This window comes from Mustelus asterias, chromosome 15 (assembly GCF_964213995.1).
Source record: "Mustelus asterias chromosome 15, sMusAst1.hap1.1, whole genome shotgun sequence".
Taxonomy (NCBI): Eukaryota; Metazoa; Chordata; class Chondrichthyes; order Carcharhiniformes; family Triakidae; genus Mustelus; species Mustelus asterias.
The window spans coordinates 61273275-61298004 of record NC_135815.1 but is presented as its reverse complement, the minus strand read 5'-3'; the positions used below and the strand labels follow the sequence as shown (position 1 = coordinate 61298004).

General features: G+C 41.2%; 1 protein-coding gene and 1 non-coding gene across 5 annotated transcripts in view; both read right to left on the bottom strand.

Moving 5' to 3' along the window:
- The window catches only part of LOC144504532 (AT-rich interactive domain-containing protein 1B-like), a 602681-nt gene that overhangs the window by 9682 nt on the left and 568269 nt on the right, over positions 1-24730 (bottom strand). For all 4 annotated transcript variants that reach the window (XM_078229967.1, XM_078229969.1, XM_078229968.1 and 1 more), the window contains 3 exons: positions 23054-23173; positions 22000-22096; positions 16633-17416 (listed from right to left, as the gene is read on the bottom strand). In XM_078229967.1, coding sequence (XP_078086093.1) covers positions 16633-17416; positions 22000-22096; positions 23054-23173 — 1001 coding nt within the window. The remainder of the gene's footprint in view (positions 1-16632; positions 17417-21999; positions 22097-23053; positions 23174-24730) is intronic.
- Positions 3980-4171, bottom strand: LOC144504978 (U2 spliceosomal RNA). Its single transcript, XR_013499748.1, has one exon. It is a non-coding gene; the product is annotated as a U2 spliceosomal RNA (small nuclear RNA).

Here is a 24730-nt window from a genome sequence, read left to right as displayed (position 1 = left end):
CATACACAAGTCTTTGAAGATGACAGGACAAGTTCAGAAGGCTGTTAGGAATAAAGTAACATTAGGCCATTTAGCCCCTCAAGGGGTCCAACATTCAAAGAAATCATGGCTGATCTGGGATATAACTCCATCTTTTGCCCCAGATCCCTTAATACTTTTGGTTAACAAAAATCTATCAATCTCAATTTTAAATTTAATAATTGATCTATCACTAATTGAAGAGTTTCAAAATTCTACTATCCTTTGCATGAAGAAGTGTTTCCTGACTTCATCCTGTAAGGGCTGGCTCAAATGTTTAGGCTATGACCCCAGTCGCACAATCCCCAATGCCTTAATATCTTGAAAACTGATCGAATTACAACTTAACCTTTTGAATTCAATGGAATACAACTCTAATTGGTTAATCTTTCCTTGTAGTTTAACTTTTAGAGTTCAGATATTTTTACGGTAAATCTATGCTAAGGCCAATATATCCTTCTTAGTATAGAACATAGAGAACATAGAAAAGCTGCAGCACAAACAGGCCCTTTGGCCCACAAGTTGCGCCGAACAATTTCCTTACCTTCTAGCCTCATCTATAACCCTCTATCTTACTAACCTCCATGAACCTATCCAAAAGTCTCTTAAAATACTCAATCGAATCTGCTTCCACCACCACTACCGGCAGCCAATTCCACGCACCCACCACCCTCTGAGTGAAAAACTTACCCCTAACATCTCCTACTCCCCAGCACCCTAAACCTGTGGCCTCTCGTGACAACCATTTCAGCCCTGGGTAAAAGCCTCTGAGAATCCACTCTATCAATACCTCTCAACACATCTTATACACCTCTATCAGGTCACCTCTCATTCTTCGCCTCTCCAAGGAGAATAGACCTAGCTCTCTCAACTTATCCTCATAAGGCATACCACTTAATCCCGGCAACATCCTCATAAATCTCCTCTGCACCCGTTCTATGGCTTCCACATCCTTTCTGTAATGAGGCAACCAGAACTGGGCACAGTACTCCAGGTAGTATGTAGAATTCTATGCGTGGTCTAACTAGAGTTTTATATAACTGAAACTTGGCTATACCCCTTGTATTCTAGTCCTCTCGATATAAAGGTCAGCATCCTCTTAACCCTTTTGATTGTTTTCTGCACCCGTTCATGATATTTTAACAATCAATGTGCAGGTTAGGTGAATTGGCCATGCTGAATTGCCCCTTAGTGTCAGGGGGACCAGCAGGGTAAATATGTGGGGTTACGGGGATAGGTCCTGGGTGGGATTGTTGTCGGTGCAGGCTCAACGGACTGATTGGATTCCTTCTGCACTGTAAGGATTCTATGTACTTGAACACCCAAATAATTTTGGACCTCCACTTGTTTTTATTCATTTATGGGAGGGGGCTGCATTTGTTGCTCATCTCAAATTGCCTTTGAGTGGCCTGCTCGGCCACTTCAGAGGGCATGTTAAAAGTCAATCACATTGTTGTGGGTCTGGAGTCACATATCGGTCAGACCAAATAAAGAGAGAGTTCCATCCCAAAAGGACATGAGTGAACCAGATGGGTTTTTACAACAAGCAACAATGGTTTCATGGTCATCAGGAGACTTTTAATTCCAGATTGATATTGAATTCAAATTTCACCATCTGTCATGGTGGGATTCAAACCTGGGTCCCCAGAGCATTACCATGGGACTCTGGATTACCTATTCAGTGACAATACCACCATGTTACTGCCTCCCCCACCATTCACCATTTAAAAAGTACCCCGTTCTATACTTTTAGGGTTCAATGTGGATGACCTCACTTTTGACTACTTTGAAATCTATTTGCCATAATTTTGTCCATCCACTTAATCTATCAATGCCTCTTTATAATTTTACTGTTCACAGTCCCACCTATGTTTTGTGTCATTAGCAAATCTGCTAAGTGGCTTTCTATCCCACTGTCGAAGTCATGAATGAATACAGTGTAAAGTTGAGGCCCCAACACTGATCTCCATGGCACACCACAAACAATTTCCTCTCAATCGGAGTATCTGCCCATTATCCTGAATCTACTGTCTACTGCACTGATAACATCCTAACCAGGTCCACTATTTGCCTTCAATTCCACGAGCTTCAACTTTAGTTGTTAAAAAGGTATATGTAAATATATGGATATAAGCTAAATAGAGGAATATAGTACAAAGGCAAGAAAATTAAGTTAAGTCTTTATAAAACATTGGTTAGGCCTCAGTTGAAGTACTATGTCCATTTCTTGGCACCATACTTTAGGAAGGATGTCAATACCTTAAAGAGTGTAGAAAATTAATTCAAGTGATACCAGAGATTGAAGGCTTCAGTTACGCAGAAAAAAGAGAAACTGGAGTTGTTCTGCACAATGCCGGGATGATTAGAGGCTGGAATCATGAAGGGTTATGTTGCCAGTGACAAAAAGATTTGCAACCAGAGGGCACAGATTTAAGGCCAAGGAACAAGAGGTGACATTAAGAAACTGTTTTTTAAAATAGGTTATTGTTGATCTGGTGAAAGAAGATTCAGTTGCAACTTTCAAAGAGGAATTAAATAAATATTTGAAAAGGAAAGATTTGCAAGGTTATGGGGAAAGAGCAAGGGAGTGGATCAAATTGTAGACAGTATTTTCAAAAAGCTGCAGTGAGTTAAATTACCTCCTTCTGAACTGTATCATTCTACAATTCTAAGTATTTTTTTAAAATAAAAGGACACACATCAGATAGGTCACTTAATTTACAATAAATGGAACTTATCAGTCCTTATAAATGTTGGAATCCCCTATTGGTCAGGCGAAAAGTTACAATTTTCTTTAAATGGGCCACAAACGATACTATATTTTCTAGAGACAGGAACACTGAGGCTTTTGGTGTTTTGAGCTTTCGTTACAGTATGAGGGTCTATCCAAATTGTAGCAGCTCTGTGGCACTTTCAGATTTCAGAATTACTACAGCAGCAGTTGTGCAATATTGTCCTAAATATGGGAAGTGGGAAACACTTCATTAAATTGTGGAACAAATACCACTATAGGTGGAAAAGACATGTGGATGGGTACATGAATAGGGAAGGAATAGAGGGATATGGATTGAGTAAAGGCAGAAGGGTTTTTTTTAGTTAAATTAGGGCATCATGATCGGCACACGCTTGGAGGGCCGAAGGGGCCAGTTCCTGTGCTGTACATTTCTTTGTTCGTTGCTTTGTTCTTTAAAAATAAGCATGTGCAAATTTTAAGTTATGACTGATAACTTTGCATCTGTGGCTGAGGAATATGCACATGGTCATTATGGGCAGCCAAAGTCACTGCAGTGGTCAGAAAGCAATGCTCCCTCTTGATGGCAAACTGTGGTTGGAAACACCTGCAGAAACATAATCTCATTGAATGCAGAATAGGCTTGAGGGGCTGAATAGTCTACTCCACCAAGAGCGATAGAAATATGGAACTCTGCCACAAATAGTAGTAGGTGCTTGCTCAATTAATAATTTTAAATCTGAGATGGATAGATTTTTGTTAGTAAGGGGTATTACAGGATATGTAGCTAAGTTGAGTAAATAGTCAGGATACAGATCAGTCACAATCGCACTGAATGGCAGAACAGATTCAACGGGTAGAATGGTCTACTTTTGTTTCCCAGGAAAGGATTGTGTCAATCAGCTATCACATTGCTGGTATGCGTCATCAAGCTCAGATGCCTCTCTGCTTATGGTAACATCCAATCTCAGGGTTGGCAATTACAGGTATTTATTTATCAGCTGACCCAGAAACAGAGGTACAAAATGAAAGTTTTTTGCTACTGAAGCTACTAGTTTACAGCATTGCCTCGAATGGCAAGAGTGTTGTCGGAGCCAGCTCTACAAAATAAAAAAAATAAAAAAATCCAATTCAATCAAATCAAGTCCAATTCAGAGTCTCAACAAGTTGAGACATTCCCGATCCAAGCTGACAAGACAGGGCTCTCACCTCCTGTCTTGGGCTTGATCTACATGATCCAAGCTGATTGGAGTAGGCACTGCACCTCCTCCAAGGCTTGATCTCATTTGCATCTTAGCCAAAAGGCCGAGATGCCGCTTTTAAAAATTGCTTCAAATGAAGCTAAAATGTAACCTAATGACTTCAATCAAGTACAGCATGTCGATACTACACTTGATCTTGGCCAAAAGGCCGAGAATAAATAGGGTAGGAATGTAGGTGAAAGCATTGCCCGGTTAGAAGTGCTTTTGCTTAGATTAGGCATGTAATTAAGCTACTGGGCTGGACTGAGCAATTTAGACAGGGTTGCAGAGAATTAGATTATCGCCGAAACAGGCTGTGAAAATTTGGTCTTTAAAAGACTCTTGGGCCTATCCAAATTTGGCCAGTCCTGATGAAGATGCATGTTTTGTGTATAAACACACTGCTATTTACAAAAATAGATACATGAGAAAGTTTGTTTAAGCAAGTTTGGTTAACCCATGGCCATTTAACATTCAGATCTACATCCTTCTGAGCCTATTAATTAAATAGTTATGAAAACAAAGTCTCCATAGAAAACCATAGAAAATTACAGCTCAGAAACAGGCCTTTTGGCCCTTCTTGTCTGTGCCGAACCATTTTTTACCTAGTCCCACTGACCTGCACTTGGACCATATCCCTCTACACCCCTCTCATCCATGAACCCGTCCAAGTTTTTCTTAAATGTTAAAAGTGACCCCGCATTTACCACTTTATCCGGCAGCTCATTCCACACTCCCACCACTCTCTGCGTGAAGAAGCCCCCCCTAATATTCCCTTTAAACTTTTCTCCTTTCACCCTTAACCCATGCCCTCTGGTTTTTTTCTCCCCTAGCCTCAGCGGAAAAAGCCTGCTTGCATTCACTCTATCTATACCTATCAAAATCTTATACACCTCTATCAAATCTCCCCTCAATCTTCTACGCTCCAGGGAATAAAGTCCCAACCTATTCAATCTCTCTCTGTAACTCAGCTTCTCAAGTCCCGGCAACATCCTTGTGAACCTTCTCTGCACTCTTTCAACCTTATTTACATCCTTCCTGTAACTAGGTGACCAAAACTGTACACAATACTCCAAATTCGGCCTCACCAATGCCTTATATAACCTTACCATAACACTCCAACTTTTATACTCGATACTCTGATTTATAAAGTCCAATGTACCAAAGGCACTCTTTACGACCCTATCCACCTGTGACGTCACTTTTAGGGAATTCTGTACCTGTATTCCCAGATCCCTCTGTTCAACTGCACTCTTCAGAGTCCTACCATTTACCCTGTACGTTCTACTTTGGTTTGTCCTTCCAATGTGCAATATCTCACACTTGTTAATGCTGTTAACAGCAGTATTAGTTAATATAAGAAACACTGAGGCCCTTATTGTTCAGATTTGTTTGGGCAATGATATTCAAAGTTATTCTACACATAAAAGATTAACTGAGTGTTTTACCTTTTCCATTCTGATTTTTTAAAAACATAGAGTTTTTGAGTTGGATGTAATAAAGGATAGCAGGTTGCATCTTCATGGTGATGAGTTATTTAAAAAAAAACATATTCTGATCATCTAAGACAAAAGCAAATTGCTCTTTAAAAAAAGCAAAAGCAGCATCAAAGGGATATGAGATTTAGTGACGCTACTCTCCAGCTCTTGCAGTTGAAGAGAAGTCATGAATTAGCCTCTAATTGGGATCCATTTCCGACAAAATATGCAAAACATGGGCATAGATAACAAAGTGGCATCATGCATTCGAATGAAGTTGAAGAGGTGTTTAATGTAAAAAGTACAGGTCAAGCAAGGGATATTACTGCAAATTTTACAGATAGGAGAGAGAGCAACACCTAACATACCTCTATAAATACCATTATTTTAACAGCACTTATAAATTGAAGAGTTCCGTGAGAATTCCAAAGAGAATAAAGAACAGTATTGACTAGTTAAAAAGGCCTGATTTAAGAGTTTTCGCACACTTTTATTTTACAAACAATTAGCTATATTCAAAGCATTATATATCCTTCTAGTAATTGTGTGATGTATGGGAGGAAGAGGCGAACAATGGACATTAATGTACATGTATGAACAAGCCTGAAATTCACCATAAACAATCATGCACAAAATATCGGTTGTCAGAAATGAACTGACAGGAGGATAGGCATTAATATGGTAGTGGTTCAGCAAGGAAGGGCAATATTGCACCATCTACCATAGCAGAGACAATGGGACAAATTTCACCTCCACTACCAGACACTGAGCATTGCCTGAATAGATTTAGATGAGAAAAGATGGAAAGAGGCTTGAGTGGAGCATAAAGCATGGACTGTTTGGGTCAAAACTCCTGTTTCTGTGCCGTATATCCTATTTAATATCCTATAGGTAGATTGCAGAAAGGAAGATCAGTATGGAACATTGCACACTTATAATAGATTACTTCATTTTCTATCCATTTAAATTAGTTAATGCTCCCCCAAATAGTTACTGAAATCAAAAATCTACCCCTGTGTGGAATGCTCCTATTTGTTCTCATGGGTAACAGGAACAATGGTGCCCACCTAAATATGCACTTTTTCCCCCCAAAAGGAGGCAATGCTTGGTGCAAGTTAGCAGTGAAAGCAAAGGAGGTTTGGGGATTATCTATGTAGCTGGAGTGATACAAATGACTAACAGTTAGACCTCTGATATGCCAATCTTCCTTTCCTATTCCTCATCCAAAGCTTCTACAATACAGCATTGTATGTATATTGATGCTTCTGAATTCTTACAAGAGTGCGTCAGGTGTGAAAAGGAGACATGAAATACAGATCTGTGCTGCCTTGAGCATATTCTTTATTTTCCATACAGCTTTATGCATAATATGACCTTGAGAACTCAAGTGCCAGATTTCATCAGGCATGAAATAAGTTACTGTGCAAAATTTCACAAATGTTTTTAATGAAGACTCAACAAGCTAAACCTTGCAGAACTTGTGGTAATGTGTGTAAAAGGCTGAAGAAGCAATGTGCAAGATTATAAGCACTTAGTATGAATATCAAAAGATACGCAGCATTAACACTCGATTTGTGAAGGTGATAAATTCTTGCACAGTAATGTAATTCAGTCCCCATTTTAAAGCCATGCATTACCATATAAATTCCTATATCCACATTTGTAATTGCATCATTCATATAAACGTGTCATGATGTAATTACATCCTTCTATTAGTAGGATGTATTGATTCATCTACATTGGTTGGAGGGTGGAATTACAATATAACAATGAGATACATGAGCAGACTATCTGTTTCAGTGATGCTTGATGTTCGAGAACTCTCCTTCCCTTCTTCAAATAGCGCATATAATCTTTTATGGTTGCCTGAGGAGGCAGATGGGCCCCAATTTAAATATTTGATCCAAAAGACTGCACCTCTGACAGTACAGCACTCTTTCAGTACTGAATTGGAGTATCAAACTGGATTATGCATTCATGTCTCGAGAGTGGGATTTGAACATACAACTTTCAGGCACAAGAGGTGAAAGTGCCATTACAATAAATTTTGACACATAAATTTATAATAAAAAAGTTGACAAAAGTGTGTGCAGTATCAAGGTAGTAAATACATTTGTATAAAAATATATAGGGAGAGTTAATAATGACAAAGAAATCTCTTACAGTCACATCTAAATTATGAACTGTTGTTAACCGGGATTCCATTCTATAGTTTTTCCCAAGTATTAAACAACTGCAAGCTCCTTCTGATGTCACTTCATATCAGAGCACTAAATCCTAGATGCTAAATTATATACCTGAGGTTTTGTCTTGTGACAAGGCTAAAAACAAAAAACTGCATGAGTCACATGAACCAGAAGTGGTACAGGTATATTCTGACTGCCTCTTTGCCTCTCACTGCATCTTCCTTCCTCTCTTCACATTTGCAATTTTTATCTTATGATGTCCAGAGAAATCAATCTGCTATGGAGGGAAGTGCTCTTGTTTAAATGCCCTTGAGATTTTCTATCTCATACATTTATTGCATTGACTCCTGAGCTTCGACATCAGGACTTTGATATTGAGAGACATGAATTTATACAGTATCTTCATGTCTCAACACCTGGCATCACCTCATGTACAATTAACTATTTTCAAATACAATGACTTCGGTTATGTAGACAAGTGTGGCAGTAGCTTTTGCAGAAATATTCCACAAACAAATAAAATACATCGCCATTCCTTTTGAGTGCCACTGATTAAAGGAGAATCACTGGCCAGGATGCCAGGAAATCTGCTATGCTTCTTGATTAGTGTCTTAAAACTTTTATCATTAGCAAAGACAAATGTGGCCTCTGCTTAACATCTTTATCAAAGGAAACCATTGGAATGTCTAATGTGCTGAATCCTGTGCATAGGATGTCAAGCCTTGGTCACTTGGAGAGGTGAGTGTGATACCACCCGAATCAAACTAAAACTACAATGTTGACATGCGAGAGGATGGTTCTGTCGACAATATTAAACTGGTGACTGCAGCAAACCCACAATTTCGGGGTCACTCCAAATGGAGTTTCTTAAATAACAAGATCTTTTTGAACAGCTTTACACAAATGAATATAGGTAGAGGTGAGTGGTACTTGAAAGCCGTTTTCTCATGATACCTATATTAAATACAAAAATGCCCTTCTAGTGCCAGAGAAAGCTAACATAGATGGTGTAGGGCATTTAGTAGTTATTTGAAAGCCTTAGCTGCTTGGGTGAAAAGAACGGAAGGACCAAAGGGCGGAATGATGCATTTAAATTGTTTCAAATAACGAATCCCTATGACTTCTGAAAATACACATTTCAAAACAAGTATATTTACATAAAATTATGTTAGCAGTCAAAATTAGAGCACATGAAAAGTCAGGATGTGAAAGTTCTGAAGAAGTCATATTCGACATGAAATGTTAACTCTGTTTCTCTCTCCACAGATGCTGCCCGACCTGCTGAGTATTTCCAGCACTTTTTGTTTATGTATGTGAACAGGTCAGTCAGTTAATTGACGGTTATCCTTTCACTGTAGCACTACCTGACATTTTGACCACATTTTAAAAAATAATTCCGTTCTGGGGAATCTTTCTGAAATGTTTGACTTCACAAGTATTGCAAGTTGGGACAATTTCATTTGAGGTTAAGAAAGTATTTAACTACTCCCAAACAGTCCAAAGATGTGCGGGTTAGGTTGATTGGCCAGGTTAAAAATTGCCCCTTAGAGTCCTGAGATACGCAGGTTAGAGGGATTAGCAGGTAAATATGTGGGGGTAGGGCCTGGGTGGGATTGTGGTCGGTGCAGACTCGATGGGCCGAATGGCCTCCTTCTGCACTGTAGAGTTTCTATGATTTATACCAAGAAGAAAGAAAGGCTTTTTGAGAAGGATGCGCCGTCTGCAGCTGAAAAAATAAGTTAAGGATGGTATCAATTTGAAAGAACACTGCACAAATCTGCAGATTAATGGTTGATCAGAAGGTTGGTCAGACTTTAATCAGCAAAGAATGACCAAATAAATGAAGAGGAAGAAGAGTACGAGAGAAAGATGGCCAGTGGTATAAAAACAGATTGCATTAAACTTTCTATAAGTATTAAAATAAGAAAAGAGCAACTAAAACTAATGTTGGTCTTTGGAGGGAGAGTCTGGGGAATTGATAATGGAAAACAAGCAAAAATGGAGGAGGCATTGAACAGCTATTTTGTCTTTGCAATAAAAGACTTAGAAAGCGTTCCAAAGATACAGGCAGTCCCCGGGTTACGAACGAGTTCCGTTTTTAAGTCTGTCTGTAAGTCGAATTTGTATGCAAGTCGGAACAGTTACGTATGGTTCACATCTAGCGTCAATTAGTCAAATGTTTGTCTTAGTATATAGTATATATTTTACCTAAAACATTTTAAATATAATAATACAGTAATAATAATGAATGGAAATGACACAAAACTTGGATTAATTTTATATATATGTGTGTGTGGGTACAGTATGAAAAACATTAAAGTAATTTCTTAAAGTAAACATCAAGGGAGGCTTGAACAGAGTTTGTCTTTTTCTCAGCCTTTTAGCAGCTGAGGCCGTCGGTAACTATCCGGTAAACTTTGGTGAACCTCTCTGCATTAGGATCTTGCTCCTCTAACTTTGCCATCCCTGCTTCAATGAGATGAAAGGCTTCAGCTAACTCCTTCGTCAGAAACTTCTTGGGTTCTGGGGTTTCTACGTCCTGGACTTCTTCCTCAAATGCTAACATCTGCTGCTCCAGCTTCATAAGGTCCTCATTGGTCAGTTCTTTGGCATGGGATTCAAGCAAGTCTAAGACATCGTCTTCATTGATGTCTAACTGCAGTTGATTATTACCTATATCAACCACAGCTTGCCTGGCTTCGGCGATGTCCTCAGCTGTAAACCCCTTAAAACCATGTGCGAATTGGGGGCACAATTTGTTCCACACTCCTTTCATGTTGGTTGTCTTCACTTCCTCCCAAGAATCTGCAATGTTCTTGATGCCATCGTAGATGTTGTAATTCCTCCAGAACTCCTTTAAGGTCATTGCATCATCTTGGGTAGCCCTGACTGCTTGTGAGAAGGTCCGGCCTTAAAGGAGGCTATGACCCCTTGATCCATTGGCTGAAGTAGTGATGTGGTGTTGGGTGGTAAAAAGACGACCTTTACATTGAAGTGAAGATCATCTAAAGTGCTTGGATGTCCGGGGCGTTGACAAGCACAAGGAAAATTTTGAAAGGAATCTTCTTGGCCAAGCAATAGCATTCAGCAGCAGGAACAAAATAGTTCAGGGACCAATCTTCGAAGAGAGCTTTTGTTACCCAAGCCTTTGTGTTTGACTTCCAAATAACGGGAAGAGATGTCTTGATGATTCGGCTAAGTGCCCTTGGATTTAGGGAGCGATACACAAGCATAGGCTTAAGCTTGCAATCGCCGGATGCGTTACCACCAGGCAATAACGTTAGCCTATCCTTGGATGCCTTATACCCTGGAGCAGTTCTTTCCTCTTTTGAAATGTATGTCCTTTCAGGCATTTTTTTCCAAAATAAGCCAGTCTCGTCTACATTAAATATTTGCTCAGGCACATAACCTCCCTCCTCAATAATTTTTTCCAACATTTCAGGAAACTCTCTCACAGCACTTACATCAGCACTCGCTGCTTCACCTTGCGCTTTAACATTGTGTAAATTTACCCTCCCTCGGAAACGTTTGAACCAACCCCTACTCGCAACAAATTCTTCATCACAAGCATCTTCACTTGCTGCACATGCAGCTTTTAAATCACTGAAAAGGCTTCGAGCCTTTTCTTGCACTAAGCCAAGGCTAATAGGAATGTTACACTGATTTTGATCCTCTAACCAAATTACCAATAGCCTTTCCATTTCGATAATTAAACCACTGCGTTGCTTAGTGAGAATTGTCGCTTTCATTGGGACAGAGCGTTTTACATGCTCCATTACTCTCTTCTTGTCCTTTATAATTGTCCCGATCGTTGACTGACTGTAGCCTAATGCTTTTCCAATGTTTGTTGGCGTTTCACCTCTCTCCGATCGCTTTATTATTTCCACTTTCGTTTCAATTGTGATCGTTTTCCTTTTCTTCGATGCATCACCATCACTTGCATCAGATTTACGCTTTGGAGCCATGATTACGAGGGTAAATACACAAAAAATTTAAGTCAAAACACAGCGCACATAACACCATTTACGCGATCTGACTTAAAATGGCGACGACGGCGTGGCGCTGTTCTCCCTCGGGCCGACGAACCGCTGAAAACGCGCAGTGTTTTGAGCGCCGCGCAATGTAGTCCGTCCGTTCGTTAGTATGAACCATTGTATGTAACTCAATTTTTAAAAATAATAGGTTTTACGGAGGCCGGTACGCAAGTACGGGCGTTCGTAAGTCGGGCGTTCATAACCTGGGGACTGCCTGTACTTGAAAATAAAAGGGAAGGAGGAACCTAAAACAATCATCAGGAAAAGGTGCTGGGAAAACTATTAGACGAGTCCCCAGGATCAGATGGTCTACATTCTTGAGTCATAGAGTCACAAAGGTTTACAGCATGGAAACAGGTCTTTCAGCCCAACTTGTCCATTTCGCCCTTTTTTTTAAACCACGAACCTCGCCCCAATTGCCTGCATTTGGCCCATATACCTCTATACCCATGTAACTGTCTAAATGCTTTTAAAAAGACAAAATCGTACCCGCCTCTACTACCTGCACCTCTGGCGGCTTGTTCCAGACACTCACCACCCTCTGTGTGAAAGAATTGCCCCTCTGGACCCTTTTGTATCTCTCTCCTCTCACCTTAAACATATGCCCTTTAGATTTAGACTCCCCTACCTTTGGAAAAGATGTTGACTATCTAGCTACCTATGTCCCTCATTACTTTATGGACATCTATAAGATCACCCCAAAGCCTCCTACGCTCCAGGGAAAAAAGTCCCAATCTATCCAGCCATCAAAGTCCCGGTAGCATCCTAGTAAATCTTTTCTGCACTCTTTCTAGTTTAATAATATCCTTTCTATAATAGGGTGACCAGTCTTGCACACAGTATTCCAAGTGTGGCCTTACCAATGTCTTGTACAACTTCAATAAGACATTCCAACTTCTGTATTCAATGTTCTGACCGATGAAACCAAGCATGCCGAATGCCTTCTTCACCACTCTGTCCACCTGTGACTCCACTTTCAAGGAACTATGAACCTGTACCCCTAGAACTTTTTGTTCTATAACTCTCCCCGACGCCCTCCCATTCACTGAGTAAGTCCTACCCTTGTTCTTAAAAGAAGTGGTTGCAGAGATAATAGACACATTGGTTATAATCTTCCAAACTTTCTTAGATTCTGGAAGGATTCGAGTGGATTGAAAACTGACTAATGTAATAACATTATTTTAAAAAGGAGACAGAAAGCAGGAAACTACGGGTCAGTTAGTCTAACATCTGTCATAGGGAAATGGCTAGAATCCATTAAGGAGGTCATTGTAAGATACTTCGAAAATCATAATTTAATCAGGCAGATTCAACATGGGTTTTTGAAAGGGAAATAGTATTTAACTTATTTATTAAAGTTTTTTGAAGAAGTTATAAGCAAGGTGGATAAAGGAGGACCTGCAGACTTAGTGTACTTGCCACACTGAAGGTTACAACATGGTGTAGGAGATAACATATTAACATGGATAAAGGATTGATTAACTAACAGGTAGCAGAGAGTATGGATAAATGGGTCTTTTTTCAGGTTGGCAAGCTGTAATTCATGGAGTGCAACAAGCTTCAGTGCTGGGGCCCTCAATTATTTACTATCTACATCAATTTTATGATTCATGTACCAGGACACCCAGATTCCTTTGTACCACTGAGTTCTGCAATCTCTCTCCATTTAAATAGCATAGTGAAAATGTTTTTCCAATTCTTTCTGCCAAAGGGACCGAATGTAGAATAACTACCTTTGCCGATGACACCAAGATAGATCAGAAAGTAAGTTGTCAAGAGGATGTAGAAGGTCTGCAAAGGGTTTTAGACAGGTTAAATGAGTAGGTGAAAATTTGGCAAATGGAGTATAATGTGGGAAAATATAAACTTGTCCACTTTGGCAGAACAAATTCAAAAAATAGTATACTATTTAAATGGAGAGAGATTGCAAAACTCAGTGGTACAAAGGAATCTGGGTGTCCTCGCACATGAATCATAAAATGCTAGCATGCAAGTATAGCAAGTGATCAGGAAGGCAAATTGAATGTTGTTTATTGCAAGGCAAATAGAATATAGAATTAGGGAAGTTTTACTGCAGTTGCACAGGACATTGGTGAGGCCACATTTGGAATACTGTGTACAGTTCTGGTCCCATTATTTGAAAAAAAGATATAATTGCATTCGAGACATTACAGAGAAAGATCACTCAGCACATTCCTGGGATGAAAGGCTTATTTGATAAAGAAAGATTAAGCAGGTAGGGCCTATACTCATTGGAGTTTAGAAGAATGAGAAGTGATCTTATTGAAACATATAAAGGTCTGAGGGGACTTGTTAGGGTGAATTAAGGAGGACGTTTCTTTTGTGGGGGAAGACTAGAACTAGGGGACACAGTTTAAGATTAAGGGGTCTTCATTTTAAGACTAAGATGAGGAGAAATTTTCTCCCTCAAAGGGTCATCAGTCTGTGGAATTCTCTTCCCCAGACAGCAACGGAAGCTGGATCATTGAATTTATTCAAGGCAGAATTAGACATTTTTTTGAAAGACAAGATGGTCAAGGATTATGAGGAAGCAGACAGAAGTGTGGAATTGAGACCACAGCCAGAACAGCCATGATCTTATTGAATGGTATAGCAGGCTTGAAGAGCCAATAGCATATGCTGCTCCTACAAAGAACAAAGAACAGTACAGCACAGGAAACAGGCCCTTCGGCCCTCCAAGCCTGTGCCGCTCCTTGGTCCAACTAGACCAATCGTTTGTATCCCTCCATTCCCAGGCTGCTCATGTGACTATCCAATGTAAGTCTTAAACCATGTCAGCGTGCCTGCCTCCACCACCCTACTTGGCAGCGCATTCCAGGCCCCCACCACCCTCTGTGTAAAAAACGTCCCTCTGATGTCTGAGTTATACTTCGCCCCTCTCAGCTTGAGCCCGTGACCCCTCGTGATCGTCACCTCCGACCTGGGAAAAAGCTTCCACTGTTCACCCTATCTATACCCTTCATAATCTTGTATACCTCTATTAGATCTCCCCTCATTCTCCGTCTTTCCAAGGAGAACAACCCCAGTCTACCCAATCTCTCCTCATAGCTAAGACCCTCCATACCAGGCAACATCCTGGTAAATCTTCTCTGCACTCTCTCCAATGCCTCCACGTCCTTCTGGTAGTGCGGCAACCAGAACTGGACGCAGTACTCCAAATGTGGCCTAACCAGCGTTCTATACAGCTGCATCATCAGACTCCAGCTTTTATACTCTATACCCCGTCCTATAAAGGCAAGCATACCATATGCCTTCTTCACCACCTTCTCCACCTGTGTTGCCACCTTCAAGGATTTGTGGACTTGCACACCTAGGTCCCTCTGTGTTTCTATACTCCTGATGACTCTGCCATTTATTGTATAACTCCTCCCTACATTATTTCTTCCAAAATGCATCACTTCGCATTTATCCGGATTAAACTCCATCTGCCACCTCTCCGCCCAATTTTCCAGCCTATCTATATCCTGCTGTATTGCCCGACAATGCTCTTCGCTATCCGCAATTCCAGCCATCTTCGTGTCATCCGCAAACTTGCTGATTACACCAGTTACACCTTCTTCCAAATCATTTATATATATCACAAATAGCAGAGGTCCCAGTACAGAGCCCTGCGGAACACCACTGGTCACAGACCTCCAACCGGAAAAAGACCCTTCGACCACTACCCTCTGTCTCCTATGGCCAAGCCAGTTCTCCACCCATCTAGCCACTTCTCCTTGTATCCCATGAGCTTTAACCTTCTTAACCAACCTGCCATGTGGGACTTTGTCAAATGCCTTACTGAAATCCATATAGACGACATCCACGGTCCTTCCTTCATCAACCGTTTTTGTCACTTCCTCAAAAAACTCCACCAAATTTGTAAGGCACGACCTCCCTCTTACAAAACCATGCTGTCTGTCACTAATGAGATTGTTCCGTTCCAAATGCACATACATCCTGTCTCTAAGAATCCTCTCCAACAACTTCCCTACCACGGACGTCAAGCTCACCGGCCTATAATTTCCTGGGTTATCCCTGCTACCCTTCTTAAACAACGGAACCACATTCGCTATCCTCCAATCCTCAGGGACCTCACCCGTGTCCAAAGAAGCGACAAAAATTTCCGTCAGAGGCCCAGCAATTTCACCTCTCGTCTCCCTGAGCAGTCGAGGATAGATGCCATCAGGCCCTGGGGCTTTGTCAGTTTTAATGTTCCCTAAAAAACCTAACACTTCCTCTCTTGTAATGGAGATTTTCTCTAACGGATCAACACCTCCCTCCGAGACACTCCCGGTTAACACGCCCCTCTCCTTCGTGAATACCGATGCAAAGTATTCATTTAGGATCTCCCCTATTCCCTTGGGTTCTAAGCATAATTCCCCTCCTTTGTCCCTGAGAGGTCCGATTTTCTCCCTGACAACTCTTTTGTTCCTAACGTATGAATAGAATGCCTTAGGATTCTCCTTAATCCTGCCTGCCAAGAACATCTCGTGACCTCTTTTTGCCCTTCTAACTCCCCGTTTGAGATCTTTCCTACTCTCTCTGTATTCCTCCAGAGCTCCATCTGTTTTCAGTTGCCTGGACTTAACGTACGCCTCCCTTTTCATTTTAATCAGATCCTCAATTTCCCTGGTTATCCACATATGTTCCATATGTTAAGCAGAAATTTCAGTATACATAGAAATCGATCCCTTGCATGAACAAGAATGTCTGGCACATTTTCCTAACTTTTAGGATTTAACAACAAAACATTCATTGCACGTTCTGCTTAAAACAAATTGCTTCATGTTATATCACTTGTGAATTATTCAATCCAGCATTTGAACATAGAGTGTATTTTAACACTCAGCCAATGAAAAGCACTGGTAATATACCAGTACCGACAAATTATGTACTGAAGTCAAACTTAATTCAATGGACAAGCTTTTTCAGTTTACTTACCAGTGTCTTTTGAGGTAAGTTTTCGTCTTGGTTTTAAGACTGGTTGTGATGCTTCCACTGAACCGGGAGGGAATGTAATTTCTCGCCTGACTGGTGGTGGTTGTTGTTGTGGAACAGCCACCTGAGAGGCTGGAACTGGAGGGCCAACTTTCTGCATCTTCATGGATGACAGATAAGGGGACTTGTTGGGTGACATTCGGTTTTCTAGAGACCGCTGAAAGGGAGCTGGACTAGGAGCCCTGGAAATGTGGTTTGGCATTGAAGGAGTAGTCTGATAGGAGGGCTGAGAAGGTCGAGTGATAGGAGCCATGGAAGCTGAAGACATGTATGAAGGCTGACGCTGGTTAACATGAGAAGGCCATTGACTTTCATGATTCATTCTCTGGTCAGGTAATATCATTTCATCAGTGCGATTCATCCCTGCATATGGTGTTGCCTGCGGAGGTGCTCCGGGGCCTTGCCTATTTGGGTATGAGTAGGGCATATCATTCCGTGATTGCCACATGCCCTGTTGTGGCCCTTCAGTAGAGGATACTTGCATTGGTCCTCCCATCATTTGTGGTGGTATTCCATGTTGCTGCATTGGACCTGGGCCCTGCATCCGGTCTCTATTGTATGTCAATGGATACTGGTTTTGCATTGATCTCCTGTCTGGCCCAGAATAAGTATTTCCATATTGGTTGTACATTTCCTGCTGTTGGTTGCCATACTGCATGTTGTACACATCACTCTCATGGCGCTTTGGTGGGGGACCATACATGCCATCCATGGGTCGTTTATAATTCTGCATGTCAAAACAAAAGTAAGACGAATATCGGCTACTGGCAAATATAGGACTATCATTCCACTCATTGAAGGAACATTCATTTATAGGTACAATCTACTGTTGACTAGACATAAAATCTAAATTCTGACCAAGATGCACATTTAGTAAAAGGGTATTTAATTAGGAATCATAGAAATGAGAACCCTGTAGCTCAAAGAAAACTAGCCACTTGGCAATTCACTATTTAAAACAAGCAGAAAGATATGTCAGGGTTCAAAAATTCATCAAATTAAATTTGCCTCATCGTCAAGACATAAACATCTTATTTTCTTGAACAGATTTTTCACCCATTGCTGCCAAACTGGATAAGTGCACTGTACACCAAAGAGAAACCTTGCAACAATGAAATGCCTGTCAGAGAATCATTACAGCACAGGAGGAGGCCATTTGGCCCATCAGGTCCATACTGCCTCATGGTAGAGCAATCTAATCAGTCCCATTCCCCCATTATCTAAGTTAACAATCAAATGAGAAAGGGATGAAAGTTTAGAGGGAGGATTTTTGATTCAAAATCCCACATCCCCATAATGGATGGAAAAATGATAAGGATAAAAAGATTTACTAGTTTCAGGTTAGGTCTGATCATTGCTATGTTATCCTGATGATGCAAGTTTTGGGACTTGCCCCGAGAGTGACTTTGCAGAGCATGTGGTAATTTCCAATACAGAACTGTCCACTCAAGGAAAATATGCTTGGTCTTCTGGATTCAATTGTTTCCTTAGCAGGTCCCGAGTGGACATCATGGCCCATGTTCTGGACTCCCCACCTTCAGGAACATTCCTTCTGAATCCCCACTCTGTCAGAATTTTATAAGTTTCTATGAGATCCCCTCTCAGTTTTCCAAACTCCAAAGAATGTAATCCTAACCAACCTAGTCTCTCCTCATACGACAGGCCTACCATCCCAGGAGTCAACCTGGTAAACCTTTGCTGCATTCCTTCTATAGCAAGAACATCCTTCCTCAGAAAAGGAGGCCAAAACTAAACATAATACTCCAGGTGTACAATTGCAGGAAAACATCCTTATTCCTATACTCAAATCTTTTTGCTATGAAGGCCAACATGCCATTTGCTTTCTTTACTGTCTGCTGTACTTGCACGCTTACTTTTAGCGACTAATACATGGGGACACCAAGGTCTCGCTGAGTATCCACCTCTCTCAATTTACACCCATTCAAATAATAATCTGACTTCCTATTGTTGCTACCAATTTATCCACATTATACTGCATCTGCCATGCAAATGGCCACACTCTCAGCCTATCAAATCACGCTGAAGCATCTCTGCATCCTGCTCACAGCTCACCCTCCCACCCAACTTTGTATCAACTGCAAATTTGGAGATAATACATTTAGTTCCCTCTTCCAAATCATTAGTATATAATGTGAACAGTTGGGGTCCTAGTGGTACCGGTGGTACTCACTAGTGGTACCCACTAGTCACTGTCTGCCGATCAGAAAAAGAACCATTTATGTTAACTCTTTGCTTCCTGTCTGCTAACCAGCTTTCTATCCATCTCAAGACACTACCTGTAATCCCACATGCTTTAACTTTGCATAGTAGTCTGCTATGTGAGACCTTGTCAAAAGCCTTTTGAAAGTCTAAATAAACCACATCCACCAGTTCTCCTTGGTCAACTCTGCTAGTTACATCCTGAAAGAATTCCAATAGATTCGTCAATCTATGCTGACTTTGTCTGATTACACCCACCACTTTCCAAATGCTGCACCATGAAATCCTTGATAATAGACTTGAGCAACTTAGCCTCACTGGTCTATAGTTCTCTGTTTTCTCTCTACCTCCCTTTTTGAATAATGGCTGACATTAGCTACCCTCCAATCTGTAGGAACCAGTCCACAATCCAAAAATTTTGGAAAATGACATCATCAATGGATCTACTATTTCACTTGCTTAAGTACTCTGGGTTGAAGATTATCAGGCCTTGGAATTTTATCCACCTTTAATCCCATCAATTTCTCCAAAACCATTTCTCTACTAATACTGATTTCTTGCAGCTCCTCACTAAAACTTGTTTTTCTCAGAACCTCTGGTACATTAGTCATGTTTTTCCTTTGACGACAGAAGCAAAGTAAGAATTTAGTTCCTCCGCCATTTCTTTGTTACCTGTTATGAATTCTCCCGTTTCTGACTGTAAGGGGCCTACATTCGTTATTAGAACATAAGAACATAAGAAATAGGAGCAGGAGTAGGCCATCTAGCCCCTCGAGCCTGCCCCGCCATTCAACAAGATCATGGCCGATCTGACGTGGATCAGTACCACTCACCCGCCTGATCCCCATAACCCTTAATTCCCTTACCGATCAGGAATCCATCCATCCGCGCTTTAAACATATTCAGCGAGGTAGCCTCCACCACCTCAGTGGGCAGAGAATTCCAGAGATTCACCACCCTCTGGGAGAAGAAGTTCCTCCTCAACTCTGTCTTAAACCGACCCCCCTTTATTTTGAGGCTGTGTCCTCTAGTTTTAACTTCCTTACTAAGTGGAAAGAATCTCTCCGCCTCCACCCTATCCAGCCCCCGCATTATCTTATAAGTCTCCATAAGATCCCCCCTCATCCTTCTAAACTCCAACGAGTACAAACCCAATCTCCTCAGCCTCTCCTCATAATCCAAACCCCTCATCTCCGGTATCAACCTGGTGAACCTTCTCTGCACTCCCTCCAATGCCAATATATCCTTCCTCATATAAGGGGACCAATACTGCACACAGTATTCCAGCTGCGGCCTCACCAATGCCCTGTACAGGTGCATCAAGACATCCCTGCTTTTATATTCTATCCCCCTCGCAATATAGGCCAACATCCCATTTGCCTTCTTGATCACCTGTTGTACCTGCAGACTGGGCTTTTGTGTCTCATGCACAAGGACCCCCAGGTCCCTTTGCACGGTAGCATGTTTTAATTTGTTTCCATTGAGATAGTAATCCCATTTGTTATTATTTCCTCCAAAGTGTATAACCTCGCATTTATCAACGTTATACTCCATTTGCCATATCCTCGCCCACTCACTCAGCCTGTCCAAATCTCTCTGCAGATCTTCTCCGTCCTCCACACGATTCACTTTTCCACTTATCTTTGTGTCGTCTGCAAACTTCGTTACCCTACACTCCGTCCCCTCCTCCAGATCATCTATATAAATGGTAAATAGTTGCGGCCCGAGTACCGATCCCTGCGGCACGCCACGAGTTACCTTCCTCCAACCGGAAAAACACCCATTTATTCCGACTCTTTGCTTCCTGTCGGATAGCCAGTCCCCAATCCACTTTAACACACTACCCCCAACTCCGTGTGCCCTAAACTTCTTCAGCAGCCTTTTATGGGGCACCTTATCAAACGCCTTTTGGAAATCCAAAAACACCGCATCCACCGGTTCTCCTCCAACAACCGCCCTAGTCACATCTTCATAAACATCCAACATGTTCGTCAAGCACGACTTTCCCCTCATGAATCCATGCTGCGTTGTCAATTTTTTTTCTCTTTACATACCTATAGAAACCTTTACAGTCAGTTTTTATATTCCCCGCTATTTTACTTTCGTACTCAATTTCCCCTTTCTTAATCAATCCCTTGGTTCTCCTTTTGATGAATTTTAAACTGCTCCCAATCCTCGGGTCTATTGCTTTTTCTTGCCAATTTGTATACTTCTTCTTTGAACCTAACACTATCTCTAATTGCCCTTGTAAGCCATAGCATGGCCTCAGTTCCCTTACCACTCTTGCTCCAAGCAGGAATAAACCAGAGGTGACATGAGGAATAACCTTCTTAGGCATTGCGTGGTTAGGATCTGGAACGTATAGTCTGAGAGTGTGGTGCAGGCATAATTAATTGTGACTTTCAAAAGGAAATTGGATAATTATCTTGAGAGAAACAATTTGCAAGGCCATGGGGAAAAGGCAGGGGAGTGAGATTAGCGGATAACTCTCACAGAGAGACAGTACAGACATGGCAGGCCAAATGGCCTCCGTCTGTGCTGTTACAATTCTATGATTAGGTAATAGTGCAAGGAATAGGTAACAAAGATCTAAGGTTTGGGGCAAGAGGTACTGGGGAGATGCGAGGAAGAACTTTTATTATGAAGCGAGTGGCAATGACCTACAACTCACCGCCTCCAAGGGTGGGGTTAATGGACATGATCAATGATTTCAAATGAAATTGGATTAGTACTTGAGGAAAATAAACTTGCAGGGCTATGGGGATACTTGGGGGAATGGGCTTAACTGGATTGCTCCACCAAAAGCCAGCAAGGACACGACTGACTGAATTGACCTCCTCTGTGCCATAATTACTCTATAATAACTCTGTAAAAGATCATTCAAATTTTAAGGCCAATTCATATAGGAGAATGTGTTTTTGTGAACAGTTTTCATGACATGGAAATATTATGCCATTTGATATTATTTAAAACACAACAGCTGTAAGATATTAAATAAGGAAATGTAATAATGGCTCACAATCATTTAATTTATTTTAATGATGAACTTCATGGTTTTATTTTTGTATTGTGCAATTGTGACAACTTCACCTGCTGCTGTGGATACATTCCAGCCTGATGGCCTCCATATGCTGCCTGTCCTGAAGCAGGACCTTGCCCTGGGTATTGTTGCCCATAAGGATCGTGCCTGTAAAATAAATGTTTTACATAATTATGTATCTTCACAAGTTGTAAAAGGTGCTGTTCCTAGTTGATAAGATAAATTCGATTGCAAACCAGAAATTGTCATCCATAATTTTAATTAAAAGTTTGCTGTCCCTAATTACAGTTAAGGTGTTAGGTCTAGCTCAATGAAGGCAAACATGGAAATCCCAATATAATTACTGCCATTTTTGCTAGTAAAATTCAGAGCAAATTAAAAAAGCTATTCATACTCACCAAAAGGTTACCAGATAAGATAAGTATTTTGATAAAGATAATTCATATCAGCAGTCAAGCAACTTGATATTAACTGTTAATGCAGCATAAATACCTCCAATTAACACCAACTGCTTCAGCATAGAATCACAGTGCAGGAGGCGGCCATTTGGCCCATCAAGCCTGCGCAGACAACAATCCCACCCAGGCCCTGTCCCCGTAATTCCACTTATTTACCCTGCAAATCCCCCTGACACACTTACTTGCATTGGGAAATTATCAATAGTAGATGACTGCAGTTAAAAGGAGCCAAGAGTTTCAACACATTGTTACCAAATTAAAACATTTAGCCTGGGTGAAAATGGCGTTTTGTGCAATTTTAGATTTAAAACCCTCAGAATGGACGAGTCAAGCAGTCTCTCTAGCAACAGGGCTGGTCCACAATGTGTTCCTAGCTGGCATGCGGAATGAAAATGTCTCCTTTCTCTGGGGGGTGGTGGGACTGGAAATTAAAGGCAGTTTTGAAAAATACTCAACAACACCGAAAAGACTATAGACTGTGATTTGTTTCCAATACCACAAGGCACTTTAGAGTTAGATGTGAGGTGGATCAGCTAATTTGTCTACTTACTAGTCAGGTAAGAGAAAGCTGGGCAAAAATCTACACTTCAAAAAACTGATAATCAATTGAATTAATACCAAGAAAACCATACGTGTTATAATTTACCTTTGTTGTGCAGGGTAGCGGTTTGGTGAGTACATGCTGGGGTCACTGTTTGATGGCATCATGTTAGACTGACCTCCTGGAGGCCCCATACTGCCTTCAGGGCCCATCCCATGTTCAGGCCTAGAAGAAAAAAAAACAGATTTTGTTTCTATTGCTTCAAAAAAGAAAATTTCAGCACAGGAACAGGCCCTTCGGCCCTCCAAGCCTGCACCGACCATGCTGCCCGACTTAACTAAAACCCCCTACCCTTCTGGGGACCATATCCCTCTATTCCCATCCTATTCATGTACTTGTCAAGACGCCCCTTAAAAGTCACTACCATATCCGCTTCGACTACCTCCCCCGGCAACGAGTTCCAGGCACTCACTACTCTCTCTGTAAAAAATCTGCCTCGTACATATCCTTTAAACCTTGCCCCTCGCACCTTAAACCTATGCCCCCTAGTAATTGACTCTTCCACCCTGGGAAAAAGCTTCTGACTATCCACTCTGTCCATGTCTCTCATAATCTTGTAGACTTCTATCAGGTAGGCGAGTTACAGAACAAATTCAATTTTAATGAATATAATCCTAATTGTTTTTGTGACACTACACCCAGCATTCAACCAACACACTTCCATCAGATAAATCTTCTTACAAGCTGAGCCTGTTCAACTTTCAGCCTTCAATTCTTGGACTTCCTCTGTCTCTAAGGTTCTTGCATACTTTTTCTCACAGTCTAACTGTTTTTCTTACTCTGTAAACTTCCAATATTTTCTCAACTGCATTAGCTTGCATTTATACAGTCCCTTTAACAGACAAACACCCCTTCACAGGAGCCCTGGACATTTCTCATCATCTCCTTTTTTCTCAATTCTTATTAATTTCTTAAAGTCACTACCCTTCATTTGATTTGATTTGATTTTTTGTCACATGTATTAGCATACAGTGAAAAGTATTGTTTCTTGCGCCCTATACAAACAAAACATACTGTTCATAGAGAAGGAAACGATAAGAGTGCAGAATGTAGTGTTACAGTCATAGTTAGGGTGTAGAGAAAGTCCATTCAAAAGTCTGACAGCAACAGGGTGAAGCTGTTCTTGAGTCGGTTGGAACGTGACCTCAGACTTTTGTATCTTTTTCCTGACGGAAGAAGGTGGAAGAGTGAATGTCTGGGGTGCGTGGGGTCCTTAATTATGCCGGCTATTTTGCTGAGGCAGCGGGAAGTGTAGACAGAGTTAATGGATGGGAGGCTGGTTTGCGTGATGGATTGGGCTACGTTCACGACCTTTTGTAGTTCCTTGTGGTCCTGGGCAGAGCAGGAGCCATACCAAGCTGTGATACAACCAGAAAAAATACTTTCTATGGTGCATCTGTAAAAGTTGGTGACAGTCGTACTGACATGCCAAATTTCTTCTGAGTCTTCTGAGAAAGTTGGTGGGCTTTCTTAACTATAGTGTCGGCATGGGGGGGACCAGGACAGATTGTTGGTGATCTGGACAGCTAAAAACTTGAAGCTCTTGACCCTTTCTACTTCGTCCCCGTTGATATAGACAGAGGCATGTTCTCCTTCATGGTGACAAACGCTGAAATACTTGCAGATCTCACATAGTATTGTTCAAGAGCTACTGAGGAACTAATCAAATATGGGGAGAAATCGGCTTGGGCAGAAGTCACTACTGAAATTTAAAACAATGCT